This window comes from Gnatocerus cornutus, chromosome 6 (genome assembly GCF_029298725.1).
Source record: "Gnatocerus cornutus isolate USDA-ARS CGAHR chromosome 6, icGnaCorn1.1, whole genome shotgun sequence".
NCBI lineage: Eukaryota > Metazoa > Arthropoda > Insecta > Coleoptera > Tenebrionidae > Gnatocerus > Gnatocerus cornutus.
In genome coordinates, this window is record NC_142238.1 from 5,376,023 (window position 1) to 5,393,684 (window position 17,662).

Genomic DNA, 17,662 nt, shown 5'->3' on the forward strand with positions numbered 1-17,662 from the left:
TTAGGACCGAACTCGTTTTAAAACAAAGTCCATTTATTATTTATCGGACAACCTCCTGCAGAGATCGTTGCTCAATGGCGTAGTTAGGGGGTCAGGGGTTACGGATCTTGATATCTTTAACTGGATTTGACCAAAACAGGCACTTTATTGATACCCTTATAAGTGTAATTGCTGTTATTGCGGATTTTATCAGCATATTGTTTATTCTTGGGTTATAAATAATTACACAGAAGGCCGACTCTTTTGCCTGCTGATGTAAAATCACGTTAACGACATGAATGCAACTACCATCAAAAATTAAATCTACTAAAACAGAAATAAACACTATAGTAATTTTATTATGCTCGTATGACATGCGGTTAAAATACAATTTAAGCTTCCTTTATTACGACATGCACATAAAATACCCCTTGTGCAAAGTCTACAGTTTATCGTTTATACAAGGATAACTGTTATTGTGACTGATATAAAAACATTCGTAGATTAGAAATTAATTATTCTGATTATTTAATACGCACAAGACTAAATACTGGCAATTATTCTGTGTCCAACTGGGTCAATTATTACAATACGTTATGTGGCTGTAAATTAAAAACTCCATTGTAAATTTATGAGTAATTTTTTTAGCCTCTGTTACAAATCAATGAAGACTTATTTTTTTAGGTTTCATAAAATAAATTTGCAGTATTATTCTTGTCGACATGAGTCGGCGATAAACAGATAAATTGTTTTTCTTCATTACAGAAAAAATACGTGTTTAGTGGAATTATTATTTTTGTTAAAAATGTCACAACAAGACAAAGTTCATTTTTATTTCATTTGAAATTTGTTTTCTTGGTAAATTATTATTGAGTGACATAGGACGAATCAAATCTCTTTACTGGCTATGAATTAGTATTATAAATAAGACAAATTAAATATCAATTTCAAATGAACAAGTAAAAAAAACAATAAACTCCAATATGTAGCATTGTAGGAGGTCCGAAACTGTTTTTTCTTAACAATTGTAGCAAAATATAAAAAAGGTGCACATTCCACGCAATAAAAAAAGTATTTTAAATTTTCAGTTTTTTGCCATGTTCCATATGGAAAAAAGGCTGAAATTTTAATATATTATAAAACAAGCATTATTTTCTATTGAATCAAATTTACAGTACTTTTGGACTAATGTCAAGTTGTTCATTAATCTTTTATTACAAAAAAAGGAGTCCATGTTCTGTAGTAAGATACGTAAAAAATTGGAAAACTATGGTGAAAATAAACCCAAAACTACCTGCCCCAAAGGGGTCGGTTATAATTAACTTTTATTTCGGTTCTACCTATGTGGCAGATCGCTCTTATTCTTGTTCCGATCATGCTTTTTAACACGCTATAATTACCACTGTTTCCTTGGTAGATCATTCGTGTTAATGTATGTCTAAATAAGATTACAGTGCAATATTTTTGACCCCACAACCTTAGTTAAACTGGTTTTCCCCAGTATTCTAAAGATTGGTAAATTACTTCGTACAATCGGTCAGTGATTTGATTCGAGCAAAAAAAAACGTTGACCAATAACTCAATGTCTCAATGTTGCAATTCCAAACTCTACGTTGGGGGGCTCTTGATAAAAGGTTATCTTTAGTATTGAACAATACCGTGAATTATTATATTTTAAAAATAGATGGAACGATGAGCTGAAAGATTATATTATGTATAGCGAGAGAAGTATGTACTTCAAAGATAATGCTTCCTTATTCAATTATTGACATCCTGTGTAGAAGCCATATTTGTAGATACCTGCGAAGCTAAGATAAATAAAAGGAGTATAATTTATAAATTATCGGCCTAGGCATTTCAACATTTATGATAACAAGCATTTAACGATCAATATTAATACTAATCAACACGACAATTTTTGATCCAACTTAATTACTTAGTACCTGTTGGGCTTGTTTTTCTTCATCTCTGCTGGGGGCTTTGATAAGACCTGCTAATATCAGTTTATGAATGAACCATATCAGTTATGTACCTACTCACAGAAAGAATGTAGATAAATTGGTTTGACTACAGATAAAACTTGTTAATTGTCGGCATCCGGTGCACGTTTGCAATTGTCACTTATTGTTTTATACTTTAATCGCCGATAGCAGGAAGTTGATAAAATAAATTTTCACCGAACAACATTTTCAATGAAATTGAACGAACCTGTTTACGTTTCATTCATAAAACCACTTTGTCGGCTTATAGTATAATGTTTGGGCGAATTAGTAAAAATTGGGATTAGATTAGTTCATGCACATCCGTTTTGTAAGTGTTTTGCTTGTTAATTCAATAGTATAATTTGTTTTTCTTTTTCGATTGATTCACATTTTATCGAGGATTCGGTTTTACGAATTAAAAACAAACACAAGTTTAACATACCTTGACATACTGCACAAAAAAAATTACATAACGTTTATAGTTTAACCGTAAAAGAACATTGTATTTGCTATATTTCATTTTAACTCTTTTATCTTACGAAATCAAACTCCTACGGCTTAGCCGTTAAAAAATTAGATTATTACGTAATGGTTCCATAACTTGCGAATGTTATTAATTTGGTATCAATTTTGTCCTACTTCCTACTTCCAATCGACAAAACAATAATTAGGTAACTTTTTTACTTCGCTTTTAATAAAATCACCCATGACACGTTGATCTCTTTAGACACCAAAATTTTATCAAAAGACTATTAATTACACTATAATTTGGAAAATTTGCCAACATCAACCGGGGCACTCATGGTCAATATCCGCTCTAAACCAGTTTGGGGGTCAATAAATGAGCAACTTTATCATGCCCCTCTGACCATAAAAACTTACAAACCAGAATTTTCTGGTTCATATTGACATTAATACGACTTTCTTTATTATTGTTATCAAAAGTCCACTTTGCCCCCCATCAATTGCAAACAGAGAAAGATGAGAATATCTCAGAACAACATGAAAAACAAGAATCGATGCTCTTATCACTGCCTTATTTAAATTTACACAATATAATAATTATTTTTGTACTTCAAACAAAACAAAATTCAAGCACTTTGTTCCGTCTCTCAAGTGGGAAAGATAGAGATAGTTGAGTGACGGATGCTTTCTTATCACTCTGGAAGTTATATAAATGAAAAATTTTTGATGATGGTTTTATTTTAATTTCATATCGCAACAATGATGTTTCTATCTGACTACAGAATGGTGGAAGGGCAACCTTTACGTTACTACTATTCTGTTTTCGATTACCCCTATTACAACCCAATGGAACACAAAGACGATTTGGTAATGCCCCAATCACCAAACAGTACACAAGTAAGTTTTTTTTCAAATAAAAATCCCCATTTTCTAACTTTTTTTTCAATAGAGTGACAGCGACAACTCGCTTTCAAGTATTGAGGTCTCCCCCAAACCTATCAGATCCAGAACTGTGATCCAACACACCCCCAAATCAAACGAAATTCGTTGTGGATGGAAGTCATGTGGGGTTTCGTTTGAAACTTTGGACCAACTCGCCAATCACGTAACTCGAGTACACGCTTCTAGTGGTGCCGGTGGCTTATTTTACTGTGGTTGGGAGGGCTGTTCCAGAAACAACAAAGGCTTCAATGCAAGGTAGTACCAATTACTATGTTATGGAATTTTCGCTAAATTTCTGTTTTATTTAGATACAAAATGTTAGTGCACGTGCGCACCCACACCAACGAAAAACCCCACCAGTGTTACCAGTGTGATAAATCGTTCTCAAGAGCTGAAAATTTAAAAATACACTCGCGGTCTCACAGCGGGGAAAAACCGTACGTCTGTCCAGTACCAGGCTGCAACAAAGCGTACTCCAACTCAAGCGATCGATTCAAACACACAAGAACACATCAAGTGGAGAAACCGTACAAATGTAAAGTCCCTGGATGTCCAAAGAGATATACTGACCCCAGTAGTTTAAGAAAACACGTCAAGACTTACAAACATTTCGTTCATGATACTAAAATCAACGACGAAAATGTGAAAACCAGTATTGAAACGAAACCTGAAGAAAAAGTTGATGGGAACCACTCGTGTGACTGCACGCACATGTGCTGCGTGTCCAACTTGAATAAAAATAACGATATTATCACACTTGGCAATCTCATTAATTTGAGGCGGGATGAGAATTACACGTGGAATAGTTTTTACGCCCCTGAAAGACACGAAAATGTGTTATACAGTAGCTACCAAGAAATGGATGTTGATACGCCGCTGGATTTGAGTGTTAGCAGAAAGACTCTTTGATTTACGTTCTGAGTATTGTGTTCATTAGTTTAGATGCGGTATTTATTGTATTTAATGTTGCAAATGGCAATACGATTGTGATAACCTTTTTATATTTATTAGCCCGTTTATTAATAAAATTAACATATCATTTTTATTTTTTATGCAAAGGTATTTACAACTCTTGAAATTCAAACGTAAACATACAGAAAAAAATCGATAATTGCTTAGTGGAAGTTCTTGTAAAGTCAGGAGATTCTGAACTTTACTAAAAACTAAAAAGCATTTTTAAAAGAGTAGAAATAATTTAATCAAATAACCCAGATGTCGTTAACTCAGTTCAATCTGTAAATTGGAGTTCCATGGAAGAATGAGGCATTTATATACTCCTTATTCCTCCGAAGGATTCATTCGATTTTCGGCTTATCAAAATTCAAAATTAAACAGTCATAAAATCGAATGAAGCAGATCAGATTTAATAATCACGGAAGAACAGTTTTGTTTTGCATTATTTGACGCATACCTCCAATCATAATGTTCAACGACCGCATATCATCTTTCACTATATCAACCAGTTTAGAAATGCCGTTTTGCTGTAACTGTAAGAAATCTTTCAACTCTCCTTGAGTTTCTGGAATTATTTTATATTTTGGTTGAGGAGGTCTCGCCGTATTCTCCATAAGTTTGACGGTGGAAATGAGTTCGTTCAATTGTCCCTACAAAAAAAAAAACAATAAATTGGTTAAATCAAAAAAGTGTTCTTTACCTTGAATTGTGTTGGAACGTTGAGATGAGCATACATCGTCTCTAGTTTGCCTTTCAAATATTCCTCCTCGGGTAAGATAGCCATTCCGCTTTTCCTTATGCTCTCCTGTCTGACTAAAATCTATGGAACAAGTAAGAAACAGACAAATCAATTTTACAGTTTGTTACCCTCAATGTCCTGTGCTGCAAATGCAAAAACCTGTGCTTCAATTCGTTGATCCTAGCGATAGAAGCGGCATGTTTCTTCTTTAACTCGGCCAACTCGCTGTTTATTTTTTCTTCAAAAGCTTTGTGCAATCCCGTTTCGTGCTCCTGTTTGAGTTTCCGGGCTTTGAGGTCATTAAATCCATAAATTGGTACGGGCATATACTTATTGGGATTAGGATTATCCATTATCGCTGCTTTCCACATCTGTGGATCAAATCCTGAAAATAATTGTTAATTACAGATAATTCAAAAAAAAAAAAAGTACCTAATGGAACGTTTTTTAGATACTCTTCCAAAGTAGCTTTTGATGGCGTAACATACGCAACGATGGATATTACACCAACGTTGGTAAGTTGCTGTTTCTGTGTTGGTTGGTTTAAGTAATTTGCTAAGTCTGTGGCGGGTATTTTACGACTGTTTCCTGTAACACCCTTTTCCATTACTACGATTCGAATTTCAGACTGGGAGTCTGATAAGGCTTTGATGTGTTGAATTATGACTTTCAGATTTGGTTTGTTACCCAAAATACCGCCTATTCCGTTAATAAGAACTTGCTTTTGGCCGCTACAATAAAATCTTATCATAACCTGCATCTTTCGCCAAAAAAATTACCTTAATTCTGAATGTTTACGATTAAATGTCAGTTTGACCAACCCCTCAGCATTATCATGCTCTGGAATAATGTTATAACCTACCGCTTTAAAGCGGTAAAACGGGTTATATGGCGTATATTCAACAGGAGGGAGGGTTGCATTATAATAGCCCTTGCCTGTTCCCCAACAAGCTTGAAGCAAATTCCATTTCTTCAAAATATCATCCCTTTCGTCGTTATAAATATTAATGGCATAAATTGAGGCCATCACCTGTTGATTCTGCTGTTGTTGTGTTGTCAAACCTGATTGTAACGCCCCTGGACAAAAGTAAAATTAATTTCCTTTTTTAATCAATGATACAAACCTGGTTGTGGAGCTTTGGTCCCGAAAGTATTTCCAAATAAATTGGTACTAGGTTGTTGCGCTCCAAACCCTGAAGTTCCAGCTCCGAACCCACCAAACCCTCCTGGCGTTTGTGTGTTTCCAAATCCCCCAAACAACGAAGGGGCGCTTGTCGTAGTCGCACCTCCAAACAATCCAAATCCAGTACCACTAGTAGTACCTCCCCCGAACAAATTCACCCCAGTAGTGGTGGCAGTACCTCCAAACGTCGATCCAAACAAACTCGGAGTTGATGTGGTCGCCGTTCCAAATAAACTCGGCGTTGCTGTACTGCCGGTCCCAAATAAACTCGGAGTTGTTGTAGTAACACCCCCGAATAAACTTGGTGCTTGCGTTGTAGTAGAAGAACCAAATAAATTAGGAGCTGAGTTTGCAGGTGCCGAAAATAGAGAAGAGGACGTTGCGGGACTACCGAATAAACTAGGTTTTGTTGTGGCAGTACCAAAAAGACCACCTCCACTGGTACCAGCGGTAGCACCGAAACTTGCTCCAAATGTGGGTGCTGCAGTTGATGCAGGGGCACCAAAAGTTGACCCGAACGCTGGTGCCGCACTAGCGGGGGCTCCAAAAGTACTACCGAAACCAGTATTGGCAGCGGGTTGAGGAGCCCCGAAACCAGTAGCAAAACCAGCTGCTGGTTGAGCAGCGCCAAAACCGGCTGCTGGTTGACTAGCACCAAATCCAGTTGATGGTTGCGGGGTTGAGCCGAAAGTGCCAAAACCGCCAAAACCAGAGTTGGCGGTGGTTGTTGCTACGCCGAATGGAGTTCCGAAACCAGTTGCTAAAAGAAATGATGAAAAATCGTTCTGATCAAAATGGAAAAACTACAGGAAACAGTCATCGAGTTACCGGTCACTGTGGCTTCCGTTAGCACTCGGTAAAGTTTAACAAAATTAAGAAACGTGAGTTTCCCTGTTTGCCTCAGACGGAAATGACGCAAGAAAACTTACCCAACTTCCGAGTGTCTGGGAATAAACAGGAAAAAATCTCTGACGCCGTTCATCTTTAAAAAACCACCACGATATCTATTGTGTAATAGCAACGGCCTTAGTGCAGTAAACACAATCACCCTCTCCCATACCATCAATTATGTAATTCGTAATTTGATAGCAAAAAAATATATTTATTTCAGGGTCTCACTAAATCTTTACCGAGTTTTTGAGTAAAACCCGTTTTTACTTGAAACTCGTTTTTATTCATCTTTTTACTAGAATGGGAAATCGTAATCTGAAAACTGATCCTTAAAATTGCGTAAACAAAAGAGATGTCCTTAGTCTCTTCAGTGCGACCGCAATCACATTTAAAACATTATGTGACTAATCATCACAACGGAAAATCTCATATGCGTCCGCCGTGGTTTCATCCATACCACGAAATCAAGAAAAACCAAGTTTGCATAAATAAACACCGGCGATAAATATTCGTTTTGAACAGCAAAAAGTGTCAGTTGTTGATAAGCTCTTGTATCGTTAAAGTGGTACTTTCTAGACCAGCAGCAAAATGGTTCATTTCGAGGTAAGGACTCTTAAAAATTCGACAATTTTTTTGAATTAAAATTGTTTTTTTTTACAGGATGGTCCCAATTTCCAATGGCCACATATCACTGATCATCGACTCGGTTTTCCAAATCAACACCCAGTAACTGATAGCACCACAGACGTTGTGATTAACACAATAAAGAACATTGTCGATTCTTTTGCGAACAAGTCTGTTGTTACCACCCCCAGCTTGCAAGAATCTTCTGGAAGTAATAGCACCGTAATGGATACTGTCACCGACATGATTGATAGTAACAACACCGCAGTTACAGAGATGATGGGAAGCAACAACACCGGAATGAACGAAATGTTTGGTAACAACACCAATGTGATAACAACTGAAAATTCAGGTATTGTGATTACTGATGCTGTGTCTACGATTGTTGACTCTGTGGTTACAACAACTGAAAGTATTATCAACACCATTTCCAACGTTGTAACAACAAAGACAACCTTTGAAACCACAACGGAAGATTTTTATAATCTAAAGAATCATGGTGAAGAAAGTGAAGAAGCAACATTGTATATTGTCGTGGGGGTTATTCTGCTTATCATGCTTTTGTTGATCGTTATTCTTCTGATTATTTATAGGAGATATAAAAACAGAAGTAGTTTCAGATCAGGAGTTTATTGTGTTACAAATTTAAAAGAAATTAGTACGTCTAGTTGTAATCAGAAAGAAGCTCCAATTCAACAACGCATGGCGAAGTATCCTTAATGATTTTGGTAACAATCTTTATTTATGTCACTGGTGATATCTTAATATGTAAAGCCTGTTATGGGGGCTATATTTATTTATTTATCTATCTTCCTAATGTTATTAATTGCTACTACTTTAAATGTATAAAAATTGCATTGTAATAAATAATTATTCATAAACTTTTGTTATTAATTCCTGAATTTATCATACAAGAATGGCAAAAAAAACCTTTTCTGTTATGCACCAAATTCAGACAAACCAGGTAAAGCTTTTAGAAAGAAAATTCTATAAATTCATTTAGAGTTGTGTTTAAACAAAAACTAAAACCTCAAACAAAATAAAAAGATTTAATTAAAATTCTAACCTAACATTTCGACACATTACAAATAACAAATACATATAACTCACGTTTATTAGGTGTACTTCCGAAAGTGGACTGATTGGCACCTCCAAATGAAAACGCCATTTTGCACTTGAATTATGGTAAAAACGTGAAATATTTAACTTGTACAAATTTTCTTCAAAGATTCAAAAACAAATGTCAAACAGCGGAGTTATGTCATTTGTCAAAACTTGAAAACATCATTTTTGCTTATAGCCAACATAAGAAAAATTAAATTCATATAAAATAAATTCAAACTTCAAAGTATGCTCCCGTGTGATCTAATTAGGGACTTGAATCAGTTTACAAATTATTATTGTGGTACTTTAAGGGTAGTAGGAAGTTAAAAAACAGCTTTAATTTAATGTCTGACCGGTTTATGTATGTGGTAGCACTGCGTCATTATCGTGACATTCTTGACATTTGGCATTTGCACTTGCAGATTGTTAGTTCTGTTTTTGTACTTTGAAATTTTAATGTTTTTGTAGTAAATTCTCTCACAAATCCTCTTAATTTCATAGTTTTTTCAACACAAGTGTGTGCGTGCTTTATGAGTGTTAATAATTTCGAACCGGACATATTTTTTGCGGCTTAGTGCAAATTTTCCACCCTTAATTTATTTTTGTATAACAGTTAATAGCAAACTATAAAATGGCTGAAAGTAACGGCGAAATGTCCGAAGAAGACATAATTATTAATGATCAAGACGGGTTACCTAATGTACATCCAAATCTTCTCGCCGAAGCCGATATCGACAGCCCCGAACATGTGACAGATGACGAATTCGAGGATTTACCGACGTCTCTTATCGTTACTAATATTCATGACAGCGTCTTTACCATTCCCGGTAATTTGTTGTGGAATTTGTAAAAAAAACGTGTGTAATTTCCTCTTTTAGAGCGAAAATCTGAAATGGAAAGCCTCTTTCGAAATTATGATTCTAATGTCACGTTTCAATGGTTAAGGAGTTTTCGAAGACTGAGAGTCAACTTCCAGACACCGGTGGCAGCCGCCAGTGCCCGCATCCAGCTGCACCAATACAAAATCAATGATTCAGTGATCACCTGTTATTTTGCTCAACCTGTAACTCCCGTAAAAAACAGTAGTCTTCAACCACCAGCACCCTTCAAGCAGTTCCTAATATCACCCCCTGCTTCACCTCCACTTGACTGGGAACCTAGGCCTGAAGGTGAGCCTATAATCAATCATGATCTTCTTGCAGCATTGGCTACTTTAACACCGGGAGCTTCACATGAATTGCATCCGCCATCTCCAGGACAACCAAGCATTGTTGTACACACTGCACTAGGTGCTAATAATTCCGGTTCTAAGCCTATGTTTGCACCCACTACATGTCCCGAACGGAGTTAATATGGCACTATGCAGTGTATATAAATATCTTTGGAGGTTTTGATGATTGTTTAACTAAATGAAACTGTCTGGAATATTTTTTTAAAGGCTTCTGAATTTTCAGAACCTCCTAAAACAGTCAATTTCTCTCTAAATGTAGATCTGCCCCATCAGATTATCACAAGATTCCTCCTTGTTGTAACTGAATGTTGAATTGCTATGAAAGCTGTTGATATGTTGGTTGTAATGATGTATAATTAAACTCAATGTGATACTAAAACTGTTGCTAAAACTAAAATATTTCCTAAAGTACTCAATAACTGATTTATTATCTTCAATTAGATTAAACCACATTAAAACCGGTTTCAAGCAGACATTTTCCCCCTGTTGTAAAGAAATTTTGTGGTTAATTGTAGATCAAATTTAACAACATAAACAGCAAAATTGGAAAAACAACAAGTTTCAATTAAGATGATGTAAATTTTAGCCAGCAGAAAAAGTTGGACGGATTTTGTAACGAATTGACCAATATCTTACTTGAAACAGGTTATTGAGGTTTTATGAGATTTTTGGCCAGAGCAAATAAGAAAAAGCATTAATTTTTCGTCTCTTCCTTCTTGTAAAGACACCATTCAACTTGAAACACAAAAAGTTAACACCAACTGACTTTCATTGACCGTAAAGGCTTAATAGAAGTAGGCTTAACGAACGTAAAATGCGAGCCAAGTCAAAATTTTTGACCACCAAAGTTCTATTCCGCGCTTGAAAGATGTTAAAATTTTGTGTTCAGCTTAAATCTGACCTGTAGAAGCTATGGGTTGATAAATGAATATAGCTTTGTATTTTAAAATAGAAGTGATTATATTTTGTATAAATTTTTATGTGTATAAAAATTCAGGCTTTTGTAAAGTTGAATTTAACATCCAAGGTCATGGCATTCTTCATTAGTACTTTAGTGAATAAAAGTAATGTAATGATCAAATAGTACTCAGTTTAGTGTTTAGATCCCCTGCTGAAAACTTTTGAACTTTCTTATTATGATGACAACGAATTTACAGTTTAATTTTGTACTAGTCTTTAATCTGTGATTTCCTATTTTCACTGCAATGGAACGTAATTTAGTTATTGTTATATAAACGTGTATTATGTTTTAATTTATTTTTTGTTTTATTGTTCCTACGTTTTGGAAATGTTACGTACATTTTCCTTTTTTTAGTGCCATTGATGCATGATCTTGCATTGTCATTTCAACATGAAAAGGTAACATTCGTGCTTACTAAGTTCTATGGAAATGTGGTAAATTTGTAAGTAATTTAGTTTTTCTCACAGTTTTTATATTTCTCTGAAAATAAATGCTCCAAATTTGACCATTCCCTGAGAACGAAATTGAGCTAATTTAATCAAGTTCAGATACCTAATAAAAGACGTAAACGATGTACAATACCTATGACTGTATATTTTCTCTAGCTGGAACTTACTTTAGATGTTCTTTCCTCGACTTGTGCACATTCAAGACTTTTACTTAAGCTTGAATTTCCCCTCAAGTAGATTATTTTCAGTTGCGATTCAAGCTTTTCACGAAGTCGATTCATATTTATCCACGTGTTATTTGTAAAAAGGTTCTAATTATTTTGATGATATAAAAAGACGTTACAACATGTATCTATGTGTAAATAAAGTTATTCGTTGATACTTAGCTGGTGTCTGATTAAAGTACGTGTTGACTTGTAAAAATATTTATTTGATCAATAAATACAAACGGTGCGAACGAATTCACAACAAAAACTGATAATAACAATAATCGTGTTTCTAACATTCACCTAGTGACTCCTAGAGGTTGCATCTGTTCGGAAGTTGGTGCTTTGGCGGTGACTGGTGCTTCTTCGTCGTGTTGCTTCTTTTTGCAGCAGGAAGTGAAGAATGTGTCGCCTTTTCCGAAGTTTTCCCCATCTCGGATTGTTTGGGGCATCGGTTTGTTTAAAGTTTCAGGTAGGAAGAGGGTGAGGAAGCCGGAAACAAGAGCTATAACGGCGAAGATTATGGAAGGTAGAGTTGGATCGAAAGAATCTAAAAGTGTTATGAGAGGAGTAAGGGCTCCAGAGGTACGAGCGCACATGGCTCCAATTCCAAGAGCTGAGTTTCTGACAACTGTCGGGAATAATTCAGCAGAGTAGTTGTAAATAATTGCGAAAGAACTGGCGATTAAGAATTTTCCGGCGATGACGAAGGAAGTCGACTCGATACTTCCCATGGTTAAGTTTGCAGCGACGATACAGCAGATTCCTCCAAGGATCATGTTTAGAGAAGTCAAGGAGCGCCTACCCATTTTGTCCATTAAATAAACCGTGATGACGTAACTGGGTAATTCGACCAAGCCCATAACAAAAAGGATGAGGTAAGGATCTCCACTTAGTTTCCCGCTGCTGAGTGACAATCCGTAATAGACAAGAGAATTTGCGAACCAGTTTAAGCAGACATTTAGAGTTTTGATCCGTAGATTTGGAGTTTTAAATAAGTCAAGAACACCAGCGGAGTCTTCAGTCTTAGTTCTACTCTCTGCGGTTCCTTTCGAGACGAATTCAGCTGCTTCTAGGTTGATGGGGCTTCGGTTCATTTTTAGAGCCTTTTTTACTATTTCGACGGCTTCCCGGGGACGTCCATTAGCCCAGAGCCAGCGTGGAGATTCGTCCATTAACCAGTAGTGTCCGATTAGAAGAAGTCCGTGGAGACCATACACGATTTGGAGGAGTTGTCGGTCTTTGATGAGGGCCCCCCATCCTGCTACTAACATTATACCGCAAGCGAAAGCGGCTTGGAAGGCTACACCACACATTGAACGTTTGCTGGGACCCACTAATTCCATTGTAAGGACAAAGCCTGGAAAACAATGTTGAAGATATGAGAGAATTGGCTCTGAAATTACCTGTTATATAGCTTCCAGCAGATCCAAAGATCCCATACAAATATCTCAATACTATAAAAGAGTAATAATCCGGAGTGAAAGCCACAGCTACTCCTATAACAAGTTGCAACAAAGCAGACCAACAGAAAATCGGTTTCCTCCCGAATTTATCAGCCATGTTTCCGAGAGTCACAGCTCCGGTAAAAACACCAAACATGTACATTGACTGGGCGACAGCCCCCATCCATCGATTATCACAAACGAAACTCCATTCAATCGCTCGTGAGGTCTTGTAATAAGTGTCATCATACACCCAAACGTCACAACTGTAGGATTCATTGGTGGTCATATTCAAGAGTTTGCAACTATCGAAACCACCTAAAGCCGATGTGGGGAGATAAGAAGCAAGTTCTGAATTATTTAATCGTGTCATTGTGTGGTTTACATCAACGTCTGGAATTTCACATCTGAAAAAAGTACAGTTAGGACTGATAAATTAATTAAAATGATACAGACCTGTGATCAGGTACTGCAGCAACTGTGACAAGAGACAACATGTGTAAACCAGCAGTTACGGCAGATAGAATGTGGAGTGTGAATTGCCACATTTGGTACTTGCCAAAATCACCTGGAAATTGAAGAAATAAGTTAAATTTTGTATATAATTGTATTGTTTTTATTATAAAAAAAATATAACGGAGTGTGGGAGATTTGCTTTTGGGAATTTCGTTCTTAATTACGTGTACTTTTAAGATTGCGTTTTATTTTTAACTATATCTTTTATACGATTTCAGACCAGAGAACTTTATTTTATGGTGGTGGTCACATAATTTTCTTCAAAGCGAAAATTGACCTAGTGCTCCTGTTTGAATCTGGGCAATTTATTATGTTCTTTACACTGTATTAAAACAGTTGATTGCGCAAACTATTGCATGTACTTTAACGAACAACAGATTACCCAAAATTACTCCAAACCAATTATTCTAAATTGTAGGTACAAAATACGAATAATGGACTTGTTGCTCAACAAATTATCGATAAATTGTTACGAACAAAAGTTAAAAATGACATCCTGTTTTGAATTACTTTCATAAAACCCAAGCGGACTATCTTTGATAAATCGTTTTTGATATCATTATCAGAAAGCTTCCTTTGACAGTTTACCTATTGTAACCTACTGTCACTGATTTCGTAAATGAGATCATGTACCAATATTTTTTAACAATGCCCTACTTTACTTGGAAGAGAAAAATCACGTTTGTTTACTTTTTGTGCAACTTTATGTAAAATTGTTACGATCGCATCATTACTAGTGAGTTTTCGAGTTTCGTTAAACAACTTTTGCGCACTGAAAATAAAAATACAATCGGGAAAACGAGTTATATTTTTAGTTTGTTATAGTGTTTACGTTTTAACACTTTCTGCTACGTTCCACATCTGCCATTTGAATTTTTATACCCATATAAAACTTTATTGGATTATTTTTTTAGAAAAAACAGAAAACAGACTGATTTTAATAGGAAGAACCGGACTGAAATAATGACAACAATTTATTATATTTGCATAAAATAAATTCTGATAAGATAAGATGTACATTTGTGTAATCTTAAATCACCGTATTAATTAGCAAGGATTTCCATAACATGTAATAGATTTGCTCTTTATTTTTTTCTTAATAATTTCAAACTTATAATTTTATTTTTAATCTCGATCACGGATCAAATGCTTGACATTGATATTAGTTGTTTGTGCAAATGTAAAAATATGGAAATTTTCTTATAAAATTTATAACATACATATAAATTCGATTACAATGCATTTCGTAACTTAAAAAAGATTATCTATTTTCCAATTGGAATAATATAAAATTATGATTCCACAAGGCTGTCTGGTGATTTGTTTTTTGAAATATAAACACCAATAATTGTTTGAATTGGGGCATTAGCATAACTTATCTAATGATACCGTTGATAATCATTTTTGTTATTTACATAAGATATTACAGTCGCAAATTCTCCACTCGAAAACACCTTGCATTTCCAAAAACCTTGAATAAACATGTCTCTTGTATTACCATGAAGTCATGAACAAACTTACAGTGTCTATGGCGTTATAATTGGAACTTCTATTGAATTGATATAACATGTAAATTAAATAATACATTCCTGTGGTTGAAGGAAAAGTTCTCAATTAAGATTGTGTTGCTAAACACTCAATTTCAATTCCAAGAATTTTTTGAGTTGAAATTATACCGTTTAGTATCGCGCGTCAATTTCAAAAATCCAAAGACATTTTGGTATGTTTTTATCTATTTTTACATATGCAAATTTGTGCAGGAAATGACTGGTTCATTTTCTAGGTCATACTAGTGATATGAATATTGATTATCCACTTTTGTTACTTCTCATTTATGGAGAGCGATTAGGCTTTGATGATTCATTTGACATTTAGAACGATTAAGGCTATAGAAATCGAAATTAAACCCTTGAACATTTAACGACTTTTTTTTTAGATTTTTTTTAACCATATTTGTGTTGAATTTTACATTTCTTTTTGTAATTTAAGCTATCACCACAGTGCAGTGACAATTAGAAACATAACATGCGTCAATAAATTGTTGATCGCCTACATTTCTAAATATAGACTCTTTATTTTGATTAAACTGTTTCTTTCAAAATTAATGGTAAACAAAACGAGTAATAATATCATTGTTATAGCATGGTGTTCAAATCAAATCACTTTTTTATGGGTAGAATTTGGATTTAACTATATGCGAAGAATGTGGACGGTGGACTATAAAACCCACCCAGTTCTCAAAAACTTTTTTTGTATTATAATAAAATACCTGGATTTCGAAGCAACCGCAACCCAAACCCAAGTAGGAGGGCAACAGACCGATTAAATTGAAATTTTTACAAAAAAAAGTGAATCACATCTTTTCTTGATTTATTTTATGTAGAACGTCAAAATATGATAACTTCCGAGTTCATTCACATATGTTAATGTTATCTCACAATTCGTGCTAGTTGCAGGGAATAATATTCGAGATATAAATCAGTTTTGCTATGCAGATACAGTTCGCTAAGTTTTAACACAAAAGTAAATTCCGTCATAAATAAATTCCCCTCTTTGCGTTAATGTCGTTTTTATTACACATCTTATCGTCATTAACATAATAAATTATGTGCTAATATTAGCGGCGTGATCTATTTTAACAGCTAATTAGCCAGTTTGAACAAACAGTCAAATTTGATTTCATTGCTTCAGTTCCAAATTATTGGGGACAAATCAACAATGTCCCAGTGATAAAGGCGGTAAACATGATATACAAATATCAATCGCAATCTCAGATTTTCACTATAATTTATGTTGAGATATTAGCAATAAAGTTAGATTCCGCAAACTTTGGAAATTAAATATTGGTACATAGTGCAACAGGAGTAACAATTTATGACTCTCCATATATTATCATATTTTGTAATAAATCACAACCGAAATTGACTAAAAAAAAGTAGAGTTTATTTATCTGAATTTTATTGAGTTTTATTATAAACTGTAACCGGTGGATCGCTCTAAATTTAAATTAGTTACCGGGAAAACTAACCAGATCTGCAGATTCAATTGCAGATTTATGTCAGTGACCTTACGGTAACTGTAATGTAATGAGATTTGATGACAATACCTTTCGGTACTTTTGGACTTACCAAGATATCCCATCATGGTGTCCAGATCGTAAGCTCCATCCATTTTGGACGTCGTGAAAACCTTCGGCACTTCTTGAAAACAAAGAACAAAGTTTCCCTACACAGTCTCCACGCACTACTCAACTTTTACTCTTTTACATTTCATGAGTTCCAAGCGACTGCGCTCCTCCGACAAGATAACACCAAATGTGGTTGGAAAACTGATTGGGTTGTCACGCGTGAATTTTGCACGTGGTTTTTCTAAAATTGGTGGTAGCGCAAGAAAATCCAAGTCGCAGGATTAGCGTGACTACAAGTGTTTCTGTATTGTAGTAACGGAACGTTACTTTTTTGATAAGGAATTATACAATCGTAATAGAAATTATCTAGAAAGTGCCAATTTGGTGATAAGTACTAATGTAAATAGTCTATGATTTTAAACTGACCCAGCGTGATCGCGACAATACTATGAACAATTTACCTCGTCCATTGAACGTAATTTTCCATCTCTGAATCTCGCAAAAACTTTATTAGCACCAACAATCTGTTGGGATAGTAACAATTTTCTCCATATTTACGTAGATTCACACCACTTGTCGACACAATTTATTGATAGTTGAGCAAACACTTGATATCAACCATTTATAGGTAAAATGAATTGCCACGCAGCTATGCGACTTACGTAAATACGTCTATACCACCGTCCTTGGGAAAATGAAAATTTAGAATTAACCTATCTGATATCGGAGATCAATATCTTGCCATTTCTCGTGGATTTTCAGTTGCATGATCTATTCAGATTAGAATGAACAAAAATACGACGGTATTATTTGAAAGATAAGATTTTTTATTCAGACTTCGTACAAAATACACGATCTAACAAG

General features: G+C 35.0%; 5 protein-coding genes across 5 annotated transcripts; 3 read left to right on the plus strand and 2 right to left on the minus strand.

Annotated features, from left to right (window-relative positions):
* Positions 1–3,098: 3,098 nt before the first annotated feature.
* LOC148172358 (uncharacterized) lies at positions 3,099–4,413 on the plus strand. Its single transcript, XM_088040172.1, has 3 exons — positions 3,099–3,323; positions 3,376–3,623; positions 3,677–4,413. Exons 1-3 carry the CDS (start codon positions 3,186–3,188, stop codon positions 4,275–4,277), a joined length of 987 nt encoding a protein of 328 aa, XP_087896298.1. The 5' UTR covers positions 3,099–3,185; the 3' UTR covers positions 4,278–4,413.
* Positions 4,414–4,711: 298 nt separating this feature from the next.
* On the minus strand, positions 4,712–9,055 carry Nup54 (nuclear pore complex protein Nup54). The gene is made up of 7 exons (XM_088040170.1): positions 8,870–9,055; positions 6,186–7,004; positions 5,841–6,138; positions 5,494–5,792; positions 5,190–5,446; positions 5,023–5,142; positions 4,712–4,972 (listed from the first exon to the last, which is right to left on the minus strand). The coding sequence occupies exons 1-7, from the start codon at positions 8,925–8,927 to the stop codon at positions 4,739–4,741; spliced, it is 2,085 nt and encodes a 694-aa protein (XP_087896296.1). The 5' UTR covers positions 8,928–9,055; the 3' UTR covers positions 4,712–4,738.
* Positions 7,563–8,640, plus strand: LOC148172360 (uncharacterized). Its single transcript, XM_088039173.1, has 2 exons — positions 7,563–7,738; positions 7,796–8,640. The coding sequence occupies exons 1-2, from the start codon at positions 7,724–7,726 to the stop codon at positions 8,477–8,479; spliced, it is 699 nt and encodes a 232-aa protein (XP_087895299.1). The 5' UTR covers positions 7,563–7,723; the 3' UTR covers positions 8,480–8,640.
* A 171-nt stretch (positions 9,056–9,226) lies between the features above and the next one.
* On the plus strand, positions 9,227–11,889 carry sra (RRM_RCAN_like domain containing protein Sra). The gene is made up of 2 exons (XM_088040173.1): positions 9,227–9,690; positions 9,742–11,889. The coding sequence occupies exons 1-2, from the start codon at positions 9,495–9,497 to the stop codon at positions 10,212–10,214; spliced, it is 669 nt and encodes a 222-aa protein (XP_087896299.1). The 5' UTR covers positions 9,227–9,494; the 3' UTR covers positions 10,215–11,889.
* A 24-nt stretch (positions 11,890–11,913) lies between these two features.
* Positions 11,914–17,440, minus strand: LOC148172362 (organic cation transporter protein). Its single transcript, XM_088040171.1, has 4 exons — positions 16,800–17,440; positions 13,612–13,723; positions 13,117–13,562; positions 11,914–13,070 (listed from the first exon to the last, which is right to left on the minus strand). The coding sequence occupies exons 1-4, from the start codon at positions 16,840–16,842 to the stop codon at positions 12,010–12,012; spliced, it is 1,662 nt and encodes a 553-aa protein (XP_087896297.1). The 5' UTR covers positions 16,843–17,440; the 3' UTR covers positions 11,914–12,009.
* Between the last annotated feature and the right edge of the window lie 222 nt (positions 17,441–17,662).

Bases quoted from the DNA above. Each gene is read 5' to 3' on its own strand.
- Nup54 (XM_088040170.1), bottom strand. From the start codon at position 8,927: ATGGCGTTTTCATTTGGAGGTGCCAATCAGTCCACTTTCGGAAGTACA. The intron at 7,005-8,869 runs GTGAGTTATATG...CATTTCTTTTAG, and splicing joins CGGAAGTACACCTAATAAAC to CAACTGGTTTCGGAACTCCA. The intron at 5,447-5,493 runs GTACTTTTTTTT...AATTATTTTCAG, and splicing joins TCTAAAAAACGTTCCATTAG to GATTTGATCCACAGATGTGG.
- LOC148172358 (XM_088040172.1), top strand. From the start codon at position 3,186: ATGATGTTTCTATCTGACTACAGAATGGTGGAAGGGCAACCTTTACGT. The intron at 3,324-3,375 runs GTAAGTTTTTTT...TTTTTTCAATAG, and splicing joins AATCACCAAACAGTACACAA to AGTGACAGCGACAACTCGCT. The intron at 3,624-3,676 runs GTAGTACCAATT...TGTTTTATTTAG, and splicing joins AACAAAGGCTTCAATGCAAG to ATACAAAATGTTAGTGCACG.
- LOC148172362 (XM_088040171.1), bottom strand. From the start codon at position 16,842: ATGGATGGAGCTTACGATCTGGACACCATGATGGGATATCTTG. The intron at 13,563-13,611 runs GTCTGTATCATT...TACTTTTTTCAG, and splicing joins GCTGCAGTACCTGATCACAG to ATGTGAAATTCCAGACGTTG. The intron at 13,071-13,116 runs GTAATTTCAGAG...ATTGTTTTCCAG, and splicing joins TGCTGGAAGCTATATAACAG to GCTTTGTCCTTACAATGGAA.
- sra (XM_088040173.1), top strand. From the start codon at position 9,495: ATGGCTGAAAGTAACGGCGAAATGTCCGAAGAAGACATAATTATTAAT. The intron at 9,691-9,741 runs GTAATTTGTTGT...TTCCTCTTTTAG, and splicing joins CAGCGTCTTTACCATTCCCG to AGCGAAAATCTGAAATGGAA.